Source organism: Pygocentrus nattereri, chromosome 4, assembly GCF_015220715.1.
Source record: "Pygocentrus nattereri isolate fPygNat1 chromosome 4, fPygNat1.pri, whole genome shotgun sequence".
NCBI lineage: Eukaryota > Metazoa > Chordata > Actinopteri > Characiformes > Serrasalmidae > Pygocentrus > Pygocentrus nattereri.
Window position 1 is genome coordinate 51,067,905 of NC_051214.1, and position 12,861 is coordinate 51,080,765.

General features: G+C 41.3%; 1 protein-coding gene across 2 annotated transcripts in view; it reads left to right on the plus strand.

Annotated features, from left to right (window-relative positions):
- The window catches only part of nid2b (nidogen 2b (osteonidogen)), a 33,555-nt gene that overhangs the window by 5,688 nt on the left and 15,006 nt on the right, over window positions 1–12,861 (plus strand). For both annotated transcript variants that reach the window (XM_037537464.1, XM_037537463.1), the window contains 9 exons: window positions 5–298; window positions 1,410–1,633; window positions 3,376–3,719; window positions 4,445–4,690; window positions 4,821–5,021; window positions 5,193–5,420; window positions 5,782–5,928; window positions 7,099–7,227; window positions 10,728–10,850. In XM_037537464.1, coding sequence (XP_037393361.1) covers window positions 5–298; window positions 1,410–1,633; window positions 3,376–3,719; window positions 4,445–4,690; window positions 4,821–5,021; window positions 5,193–5,420; window positions 5,782–5,928; window positions 7,099–7,227; window positions 10,728–10,850 — 1,936 coding nt within the window. The remainder of the gene's footprint in view (window positions 1–4; window positions 299–1,409; window positions 1,634–3,375; window positions 3,720–4,444; window positions 4,691–4,820; window positions 5,022–5,192; window positions 5,421–5,781; window positions 5,929–7,098; window positions 7,228–10,727; window positions 10,851–12,861) is intronic.

Below are 12,861 nucleotides of genomic sequence, written 5' to 3' on the forward strand. Positions count from 1 at the left end.
TCAGGTGGCCACCAACGGGCTTCTGTCCTCTCAGCCTCCTCCTAAAGAAGACCAATATTTGAAGAGTGGATTCCCTCTAGACTTCCCAGCCATCGCTCCGTTCCTGGTGGATGTTGACACCAGTGTGGGGAATGGAGCTGTGTATTACCGCTCGGACGAGTCTCTGAGCGCACTGACCCGAGCAGCTCAGACTGTCCAGCAGGGCTTCCCTGGAACTCAGTTTAGACCCACTCACCTGGTCGTCACCACATGGGATCATGTAGCATGCTTCAAAGGAGATCATGAGAGTGGGTACTGGGTAAGAGCAGCTGCTATAGCATATTCCTTTATATACATATACCTGTATACGTACAGTAGCTGTTTTCAGTGATATCAAACAGATACATACAGAATAAAACGACTGCACAATATAGGACGCTCTGAAAAGGATGTGTAGAGGAGATTAAAAATAAAGTAGGTTTTTTAATTTCCTGTAAAATAAATTGGAGAGGCAAGGTTTACTTACAACAGCTATATATATATATATATATATAAATAGAGTACTGTGTGGAAGTTTTAACCAGTTGACCTCAGCAGTGAGTTTATCACAATATTCATCAGAATAAAGTCGTATTCATAATTCAGATAAAAAGAAAAACAATAAAAAGTAACAAGAATTTCTTGGGTCCATATTTTTCCTGGACACCTTCACAGCCGCCACAGAGACTCGTTAATATCATCAATTACATCATGAGCTCAATTTACTGAGCACTGATTGGTCAAACCAGGAGCTGCTTTTTAACTACATATAATACTGGACTTCCTCGAGGAGGAGAGGCTTGGAGATGGGTCAACACACACACCAACATCCAGAACATCACTGTTTATTATTTATACATATATAATCATTATTAATTCATGTTCTATAAATTTTGTTTATTCAAATATTAACACTTCTCAGCAAATAAACACAAACTACACAAATAAATAGATTCTGAAAATGTGTCTTGGGTGCCTAAGACTTTCGCACAGTACTGTGTGTGTGTGTGGTGTGTGTGTGTGTGTGTGTGGGTGTATATATATATATATATATATATATATATATATATAATCAGTGATGTATCAACTGTGTAGAGGATATCTGTATTAAAATGTGCAGATGTAAGAATGTTCTCTATAGGGGATGTGCTACGCCTGTGAAAGTGTACAAAATGTACAAGGAACATCAGAAAAATATATAAGCATAAAACATTTAAGATGTTCCTTGTAGATCTTGTACACATCAAGAAATTCTTGTTCTAATGGTGACAGTGCTCCGTTTAATGACGTATTTTGATAAATTTGGTTATGAATCATCTGCATCCTGTAAATCGCATCTTTGATCTTATCTCCTCCATCTGCTCTGTTGTCTCCACTGCTGCTGCATGTAGGTGAGCAGTTTTCAGCTTGTTTTGGCAGGAAATAAGACCGACACCTTCGCCCTGTTCCTGTACGCCGATGATGGACTGCAACTGTCTGAGAATGGCGATGACGTTACAGGTTCTGAGGCTGAGCTCAAGGTTCTCGCAGGCTTTAGCAGGGGAGACACATCCAACCCTGAGGAGCTCTACCACAGCATGCACACCTTACAGGAAAACGCCTACACACTCTTTCAGTAAGTTCCTGAAAAGTCACATTTATCGGCAGCGAAGTGTGACTGTTAATAATAAACGTCATGTGGTCGAAAGGGGGGAAAAAAACACCTCCACAAAAAGGCTCATTTCTAAATCTAGTAGGATGTCAGTGCTGGGACCTCCAGCTCTCTCTGGACCAGTTTGAAGCTTGGCGATTCGGGAGAGGCTCGGAGTAGATCTGCTGCTCCTCCACGTTGAGAGAATCCAGTTGAGGTGGTTCGGGCATCTGGTAAGGATGTCCTCTGGACGCCTCCCTAGGGAAGTGTTCCAGACATGCCCAACAGGGAGGAGACCCTGGGGAAGACCCAGGACACATTGGAGGGATTATATCTCTCGACTGTCTTTTGAACGCCTCGGTATCCCTCCGGAAGAGCTGGAGGAGGTTGGCGGGGGAGAGGGAGGCCTGGGCCTCTTTGCTTAGGCTGCTGCCCCCACAACCTGGACCCGGATAAGCGGTTGAGGATGGATGCATGGATGGATGGATGGATGGATGGATGGATAAACAGACATTTACAGTTTGTAACAGACATTATCGTATCTCTGAGCTTGTATCAGTGTTACAGTGACTCTTTCAGTAAAGAGTCCTGCATAGAGCTGCTGCCCCTGTTTAACATTCCTAATAACTAACCGGAACACTGCTTAAAGTATGACTGTATAGTATTTACACTCAGTCATGTATCTGATGTAGAAGGACTAGAGTGATGTTTTTTGTCATGAAATTGGTCCCCTTGTAAATCCAAACATTATTGGTTGACTCCACTGTCACGTTGTAATTATGCTAATAGATAATCTAACACATTAGGACTTCTCTTCAGCTCTTGAAGTCCTAACCAATAGGAGAGCTCGCCTAGCTATATCTACATAGATACCACTGGGAAAACAACACTGATTGGCCGGTTTTTGCTGAGAGATTCAAGAAGTTAATACTTTTATTTCCAGCTAAAAACTTAATAATAATAATAATAATAATAATAATTATTATTATTATTATTACTTATTATACAGAAGAACAGAAAGGAAAACTATAGGACAGCAAGAACAATATGATGAACAAAATAAATTCAGATGCGGGAAAAGACTGTAATTTATAACTTTGCTATTACTATTTAAAGTTCCAGGAAACAAAGAGTAAAATATTAAAAATGTTTGTGTGATTCTTATAAATTCTTTCAAATTCTTATGATAAATGAGTTTATTTTAAACAGCTAGCAAAGCTTGAATAAAAAATATAAGACATTATTGTAATAAAACTGATCAGACCTATTTGAGAACTGTATGGGCGTGGCTAATGAACAACTTGATTGACAGCTTTCTGTCCAACACTCCTTGCTCCGCCCCTCGCACAGAACATAAATCATTATCCAGTTTTTATGTGACACCAACTGAACGAAAAAAGTCACAAACAGATGGATGGAGGAACCGTGTTGGTGTTGGACAAACGAGTGAACAGGTGACAGGCATCTGCAGACAGGTGGGCTACCACCATCTCTGACTCTGAAACAATTATCTGTGGGCGGGGCCAGAGACGCAGCCCTGTGATTGGTCAAGGGAATGCCTGCAGAAGCGTTATCCCAATTAGGACCCAGTTTACATCGGCAGGAGAGAAATATGGTGAAAAATGTCAGTGATTTATTGGTCATAACATTATTCTGAGGGTGAACTTGACGCATGTTTACTGTTATTTCTGAGTTTATGTTTATTATTTCTTGTCTATGACCTGCAGGCAGGGCAACTCGGGTGTTATCGGGTTGTGGGTTTTCCACGTCGGAAGCAGCCGGTTCCCCTTCCAGAAGGTCGTGGGTGCGGTGGGGCCACGGGCCGAGGGCACTGAGGAACCTGTCACTACAGCAGCAAGCCAGAACTTTAATATCCCAGAAGACCTTGCTGTCACGGCCAGTCCTGTTTCTGGAGGCGTCCAGGCCTCACTGTCCCCAGAAAACATCAGCCTGTGCGGCTCCATCCTGCCGGAGTGTTCCCCGGACGGATACTGCACCGAGTACACCGGCGGACCCTGCTGCCGCTGCCGCTCCGGTTACTACGGAAACGGCAGGCAGTGTTTACCCATGGGTGAGGTCATGATAAGTGTTTTCCCCTTGGAGAGCTTTCTGTTGGGGTTAAACTTCTAAACTAGTTAATTTCCCTAAACTCTGTGCTGAATCTTTTAAACACATTTCTGAGCTTATTGCAGGAAAATTCCACACATTTTCTGAAATGTTTGCATAATTCAGTGGTTGAGTTGATTTATTCAGAGCAGTTCGGATGTCTTTACAGTGGTGGTGATAGGAACCAGGGGTCGCCATGACTACAACACAGATGAAGACATCCAAAATTTGCTATCCAAAATCACCAGTGCACCTCCATGTGTCTTCTGAGTTTTATATGGAATGCTGATGATAGGAAAGTGGTGCAAAATCTGAAATAAAGTTTTATTTGGAGGCTATTTTGCCTCATAGGTCTCCACATGTACTCATCCACCATGAGGCCACATTCTTCTCAAAACTACCATCTCAGCGTATTTATAACTTTCTGTGAGGGAACTTTTAGAGGTGGTTCCTATCACCATCAGTGTGAACAATTCTGACTCGGTAAGTTTCTCTAGAACAGAGCATTTCACACCAAGCCGCTCTGAATGATTGTTTACTTAATTATGCAGACATTTCTAATAATCTGAGGGGAATAATTTTACTTTTACTCATTTATTTACTCATTTATACTTATATATACATGCACACTTTATATATAAGTGTGAGTGTATATATATGTATGTAGATGTCTGTTTGTGGTTTCTGCAGGTGTATCTCAGCGTCTGAATGGTCAGCTGAGCGGTCGTGTGTCTGTCGGAGCCACTGATGTTCAGCTGGACCGGGTGGACGTGCACGGCTATGCTGTTCCGGGAGAAGGCCGAGTTTATGTCTCCATCAGCCCCATTCCTCCGCAAGCTGGGTGGGCTCTCATGGTCGTTGGCCCACTGCTCTCCACATTTGGCTGGCTGTTCGCCCTCGAGCTACACGGCCATCAGAACGGCTTCAGTGTCACTGGTCAGACTGAGCTTCTCCTTTTTAAAGTGATGATTCAGGGAAAACATCAGCCAAAACATGTTTGATCCCTCTTTAGTTTGAGAACGTTTAATTTTGTGCAGTTCTCTTGAAGCTTCAACTCTTTTCTCAGGCGCTGAGTTCTCACACCAGGCAGAAATGACCTTCTATCCAGGAAACCAGCACCTGAACATCACTCAGCAGGCTCAAGGTCTAGACTCTCTCAACCACCTGAAAATGGAGATGAACATCAAAGGAAACTTACCAAGCATTCCCAGCGGAGCTAAAGTTCAGTTTCAGCCTTATACGGAGACGCTTCATTACAATCAGTCAGGTAATTCCGATCAGGAAGAGTTCCACACCTGAGGATAAGATCAGAGGAAAGGAACAGTAGACACTGAATAATTCATACCAAATGCTGAATAATTTATAGTATATGCTGAATAATCGTATTTGTCTCTGTAAGAACCACTTTGTTTAAAAAAGTTTGTTTTTTGTGTTTCAGTGTTAACGTCATCCAGCTTACATCAGTACATAGTGGTGTCAGAAAACGGTGGATCTGAGATGTTCTCCTACCTGCTTCATCAGAACATCAGTTTCCCGATGTGTGAACATAGTCCACTGACCATCCCTGAATTCCAGCAGCTGGATGTGGCACATGTGATGGTGATGTACACTAGCGAAGGAAGAATTCTCAAATACGCCATTATTAACACTGTAGGACCTGTGGGAGGTAAACCTTAAAGTGGACCTTCAGTATCTGTTATGAATTGTTCAGTATTGCGTATGAATTATGAAGCATCTGCATTGAATTATTGAGTATCTCCTAGGAATTATTTAGGACCCCCTATGAATTATTCAGTATCTACAATGAATGATTTAGTATCTATTATGAATTATTCAGTGGTCTACTGTAAAAATAAGGTGTGGCTTCTGTAGTTTTGAGAATGAGGAACTGAAGGGTCGTACCACCTACAGACCCTTAGAGTTTAAAGGGTTAATAGAGTTTTTCCGACAGTAAGTCACTGTGAGATGTCAATCACAATGTTTTTAAGGTAGTGCAGATGACGTTAAGTGAAACTGTCTGTGGTCAGGTGAGCTCCCGGGACTGGTGGAGTTGAACCCGTGCCGATCAGGGAAGCATTTCTGTGACCCCATGGCCCTGTGTCTGCCCGGGGAGGGGCTGCAGTACCACTGCCAGTGTGCCATGGGCTTCAGAGGGGACGGCAGGAACTGCTACGGTAAATATGCGCTTATTAATAGTTTCACTTGGGACCAATCACAACCTGTGACCACTGACTGTTTCTCTATGATGACAAGCATCAGTTATCTCTCATTTTATTTTCTTCTCATTTAAACTTCTAAAGGATGCCCCAGCCCCTTTAAAGGAACGGCCAGGTGAAAAACCTAATTTACAGACTTTTCCACTTAAAATAGAAAAGTCGTCTTGGCAACATTCAAATTAAAACGAGTAAATTTTATTGTCATGCCAACTTTATTATAGGTGCTCAGCCCCTCATATATCACAGTATTAAGTACACAGAATATACATCTTAACAGACATACTATACTACAAATATGCAAATATACAGATATGAATATAAAGCGTATACACATTATCATACACACTGTGCACACTATTCCATCACCAAATATACAGATATAATAATTTATATCGACTATATAAAGAGATCCATATTACACCATATACAAGTATAACTGCATATTGAACAAAATTCCGAGATTGTTTATTACAAAGTATGCAGAATATGAGCTATTTAAATATTTAAAGGGCTAGGCACCTAAGATTTTTACCCATCCTCACACCAAAAATCAAAAATGATTTGATTTGAATGTTAACACTCAAAGTCAATAGTCACCCAAGCGTTTACATTCATGTCTGTTGTTGTAAACATGCATCTTTGAAAAAGATTCAAGATCAAAGACAACAACAAAGCAAACAAAGCAAAAAAATAGATTGTAGTATATATGATTACATGACGTGTGTGAATACAGAGGGCAGTCGGATTCTGCAGAGGAGAGGAATTTGGCACCTGTTGGTCTAAAATGGCAGCGTTCTCAGCTGCGCGGGGAAGTTTAGTTGATTGATTTAGTTTGTAGCTCACAGTGAGTCACGCTGTGTCCCAAACCACATCGATGAGTCTGCACCGCCTCAATGAGGAGCTGGAATTGGTTTGAGTGAGCAGAGAGAAGTTTTGGGGCAGGCAGTTGCTGAAATATGGGAAATGTGGCCACTGAATCAGTAATAAGAAATAGTATACAGTAGTATGTAACTATATAAGTGTGAATAGCATGATGTTATTTTGAACAGATGCGCTATTTGCACTAATACACGCATTAAAGTATTGTTTAATGGATGAATCCTGATCTCTCTGTGTTGGTGTGCTGAGATGTGGACGAGTGCTCTGAAGGTCTGAGCTCCTGCGGTCCTCATTCCGAGTGCGTGAACATGCCCGGCAGTCACCACTGTCTCTGTGAGACCGGCTACGAGTTTGACTTCGACTGGAGAGCCTGTGTGGGTGAGTGTGTAGCGCGCAAACTACACACACTGCTGTGAAACAGAGAAACACTAACACAGAGAGCGCTGCTGCAGGAAATAAACACAGCATGCTGCTCCATGGCCAAAAAACCTGACAATCAGTGGGGAAAAAGAGTAAAGAAGCCTTTTAACGTCACATTGGCTCGAGCCTTCATCAGGGCGGTTCACAATACCAGGTGCTCTAAATATCCAGGTGCTCTAAATACCTCCAGTTAAGTAGCCACATGAGTTTGGATGTCTGAGGCTGCGTCTCGATTTGCTCAGATGTTCCATATGTAGTGAATCAATACAGTGAATATCAGTACAGGCACTGGCTCAGTCCCTGGAGGTATGAACAATGTGAGACTGGCGACTCGATTGAGTGTCCCAGATAGCAGCATATATCAGTCCGTTATCGACTGGATAAGGTCGGCACCCCACTGATTGTTTTCCGCTCTCGGGATTCCCAGATTACTGTCCTGCCTTCAAGCTCTACCTAGGTTTTAATCTTAAACAGCTTTAAATGCACAGAGCCTTTTATTTTTGAAAAATAAAAGAAAATGCTGTTGCTGACACTGTGCTAGCGTCACGCTTCCCTTCGGCTCCCAAGCTGACCAGGACTCCCTTTCCCTGAATGCTATTGACTCTCCCATGACTCCTACTCTCGGTCTCCGGATTACTGAGTTTTCTCACATGTGCCTCAGCCTATAAACACTCAGTTTTGACTTGCTCACTAGCCTTACGAAGAGTTTCCTTCTCTGTATGTTTTCTTGTGTTTTGACTTTTGCTTCTCCGCTTTTGACTCTGTTTTCCAGTTTTGGATCTTTTCCCGGTTTATCTGCTTCATCTTCTGGTATGGCCCATTACTCCTTGTGTTCTTTGCTGTTGCTGACTCGGACTTTCGTTTTGTCTAAGCCCTTTATTAAACCCCCTTTAGAATCTGCGAGAGTCTGACTTCTGTCCAGTCCTGACAACTAGATTAAAAGATTTACTAAACTAATTTACTCTTTGAGACACACAGGGACTCACAAACGTCACAGCACAACGCAGCAGTGCAAAATGGGCTAAACACAAAAACGGCAGCCGATACCAAATTTATGTAAATGGTCACAAAGTCAATGTCCGAAAAGATTCTGACAGCCTTATATAATGCTGTGAAAAAGTATTTGTCCCCTTTTTGTCCCCAAAATTTCTTCTGTTTCATATATAGATGCTGTGTTTGTCACACTTCAGTGTTTCAGATCATCAACCTACTTTTAATATTAGACTATGATAACTGTAGAAAGCACAAAATGGCCTTTTTAAATGATGATTTCATTTATTGAAATAAATGCTGTGAAAAATAATTTAGTAGTTAGTTACTAAATCAACCAGTTAACCAAGTTCGATTGATTATTGGGTTCAATTTCTCTGACCACACCCAGGCATGAATAGTGCCAGACCACAGTGCCAGTGACTGTGCCAGTCACAGTCCTGACTTCAATCTCATCTCAAGACCTTAAGCCGCCGGTTTGGGCTCAAAAGCCATCCAGGGAATTAAAACAATTCTGCAAAGAAGAGTGGACAAAACTTCCATCACAGTGATGTAAAAACTTATCACAGTCGTTTGATTGCAGTCGTTCCTGCCGAGGGTCACGCACCCAGTTATTAGGTTTTGGGGGACAGTTTCTTTTTTACATAAATCTTTATCTTTGATACAAGGTATGTTTATTCATAAGCTGAAATTTGCATTTACTCGCGTTTTCTTTATCTGATATTAAAATGGGTTGGATGATCTAAAACATTTAAAAATTACAAACGAGCAAAAACAGAAGAAATTAGGTTGGGGTCAAATACTTTTTCACAGCACTGTATAATGTGTGTGTACGGTGTTAGTGAGGTCTACATCAGTCCTCGCAGCTGCAGTGCTAAAGCTATCGCTCTTAAAAAATGTGGTTCCTCAAGCATTGTTTAGTAAAGTTCTACACTCAGAGAACCCTGAGGATAATTAATGTGGTGTATATCGTCAGAAATAAAGGTTCTAGGCAGCTACATTTTTCATTCATCAAGGCAGTCGTGGGCTGGAGGTCAGGGAACCAGCCCTGTGGCCGGAAGGTCGCCGGTTCGATCCCCTTGGCTGACAGTCCGTGACTGAAGTGCCCTTGAGCAAGGCACCTAATCCCTAGTTGCTGCCCGGGTGCCGTGGATAGGGCTGCCCACTGCTCCGGGCAAGTGTCCTCACTGCCCCCTTGTGCGTGTGTATGTGGGTGTTTCACTGCATGGAGGGGTTAAATCCAGAGGTCTAATTTCACAATGTGCAAACACACACAGAGACAAATGGTTGTGAATTCTATTCTTAAGTGTATATAGTGTAAAGAGTGTATATAGAAGCAGACTGCAGACACCAGACCTGTCTCAGCTGATGTTGGGGGTGGGGGGTAAATTCGGTCATACCTCTGGCTGAAAGGACAGCGTGTTCTATGCTGTCTAAGTGAGCGTGACCCTCCCTGCCTGGTAACACTCCTCGTTCACACCCATCCCTAAAGATAAATGTTTAATGTCAAAACGGAATCAAAACTCGGACTCCGCCCTTCCAGCGTCCTCTGGCTGTCAGCAGCTCCTCCATCAGGCGCGCTCTGTCACTCTGAGATAAAGTGCTCCTGCTGCTGCTGCTCACTCTGGATACTGCAGCTCTGCTTTCAGCCGTCTTTAGTAAAGGAAATAGTTCTATATATAATAATTAACACTCGAGCCCTTTGCATGGTGAAATAGTTCTTCACATTGAGAGTTCTATATAGAACCTTTCTGAAAATGGTTCTACGTAGCACCCAAAAGGGTTCTTCTATTGTTACAGTGTCAAAAGATCCCTTTTGGGTGCTACGTAGAATCATTTTCAGAAAGGTTCTATATAGACACATTCATGCACGTTCTCCCAGCTGAAGATCCCTTTCATAGGACACCGTCTTTACATGTCATTATAGTGTCATTTAACCTCTTGAGCTCTAGGATTATTATTCAGCATCTAGAACCCCAACTCCAGTGAAGTTGGGACGTTGTGTAAAACATAAACATAACTTCACTGGAATTGGGTTGTACTATGGATTCAGTGTTTACTGTGAGTTATTCAGTGTTTGTTATGAATTATTCAGTATCTACTATGAATTATTCAGCAACTGCTATGAATCATTCAGTATTTGCTATTAATTACTCAATAATATCTAGGAATTATTCAATATCTATTATGAAATATTTAATATCAACCATGTATTATTCAATATTAGATATGAATTATTCAGTACTGTGCAATTATTTACTATCCATTATGAATTATTCAGTATTTTCTATGAATTTATAGTACATATAATGAAATTAAAGTTTAAGTTGTGTGGTTATGAGAGTGAGGTGGTGATGTTTGGACCCACAAACCGTCCTTTTGGGTTTCAGTGGTTAAAATATATAATTTTATTGTTGTTTGTAGGAGATATTTGTATAACTCTGATATTCTGTGTTGTTATGATGCAGATATTGATGAGTGTTTGCTGAAGCTATGTCACCCGATGGCCTCCTGCTCCAACACACTCGGGTCCTTCCACTGCCGCTGCTGGCCTAGCTATGAGGGGGACGGCTTCCTGTGCCAACCACAGAGTAAAGATTAACTCTTTATCAGGACACACTGAGCTTTTCCTGATCTCATCCTGCACTGCTGATACTCTGCTCCTCTGAATCTTTGTTTGTCCATCTCTATTGTCCTGTTTGTGTTCATTTTGTTCTTTTGAATTTACTTAATTTACCCCAAATGTAGTCGAAGCTAATCATGAACTAACAAGCGAACAACATTCCGAGTTTAAAGATGACTGATACTGTCCTCAGGACTGTGGTGTGATGTCTTTGGTTCCATGTTAATAGACAACAGTGTCACAGGGTGTCAGACACCAGTCTATTAGAGATTCACCCAAAGGTGAGTTCCACTAAACTTTCTAAACTTTCTGCAGAATTAAACACATGAGATGCAAACAGATGTAAACAGTGTCGTTCAGAGAGACGTAGCTCACAGTGGTGGTGATAGGAACCAGATGTCCACCTCTCACTTTATTTCAAGTTATTACATGAAATTCACTGATTGGCGTCTGAGACATTATTTTATAGCAGTTTTTAGAGCTTCACTCATGGTTAAGGGATACATGCAGGGTGCTGTGAGGCAAAATAGTTCCCAAAGAAAACTTCAGATTTTCTTGTCAAAATCTTTTTCTTTTTCACTGTAATTGGCTAAGGAGGTTTTTTGACTGTCATGTGTAATTCAGGGAAGAGTTTAAGCAGCATGAGTTTCTTTAATTGGCAGACTTTATGACTTGCCAGTGCTGCGCACCAGCCACAGTGAACACAAACTCTGGTAAGAGCAACTAACTCCTTATTCTTTTCTTGATAAGGGTCAAAATAAACAACGATTAGAAATGGTACAATGAAGAAAAAACAGAAATGAATTATATTTTTACTAGAATGTTGTGTAAAAGGGCCTGGAGCTGAAGTTGGCTTCCTACTTACCAGAGGCCGTATTACAGAAATGTGTTCTTTTGTCTTTAGATCTGGCAGGTCAAGATGCATTTTTCACATTACAGAAAGAAATCTGATCTTCATTTAGGAATCTTATCTTACACCATCTTATCTGAGGTTAGTCCACAACCAACTGTCATGTCTGTTACCTAGCAACCAACCAAATGCGCACAGCTAAAACGTCATCATCAAAAAAGTCCGTTGGTGGCTAGCTGATGTTACTGATGCTTACATAACTAAACAAAAGTGTGATGAACTGTAAGCTGTGAATACTGTGAGAGCACCCCTTGCTGTTTATTAGTGTTATCACTCCTCAGTTTCAGTCTCCATTTCCCAAATGCTGTGGCTGAATGCGCTAATTTTATTAATTCCTAATAAACAGACACACGTTCAGCTCTGTCTTCTCATTATTCATCACCATCACTGTAATATGTTATCATCAACATTAACACACGAAGGTAATAAGAGGAAATGGTGGAGATCATGTTTTGTACCATTGCACCTTTTTTGATTTTTCATACAATGAATGTTAATTACATTTTTTTTTTCCAGCAGACCACCTGAAATACCGTAGCAATTAGCCAGCCAAACTCTAGCAACCACTAGAAGCACTATAGCAACCACCTAGGAATACCATTGCAAATACCATAGCCAACACCTAGCAACACTCTAGCAGCCACCTGGGATGGGATACTATCACAACAAAGTAGCAACACCCTAGAAAACACCTTAGCAACTGCCATGGAACAGCATTGCAACCGCCTAGCAACACCTGGGATACCATAGCAATAACCTACCTACGCTCTTGCAATCAACTGGGAACTGCTTGGGCTGTACAGTCATTTAGAATTTTTTTCTCAGGAAATGAACTTTTTTTTATTGTTCTTAATCTTAGGCGCTTTGTCTTTATTTTTCCTTTTAATGTTTTTTGTTTTTATTTACATAATGTAGACTGGATTGCTTTTGCCCATTGACTACGTTTGGGGTAAATTTGAGTTCATTTCACTTTCTGTCAAATTTCACTTTAATACGCAAGAAAGAAACTTGCCTTTTGTTACATTATCACTTACAATGTGAGCCATGACTGATGGTCAGTGTGTTTGAG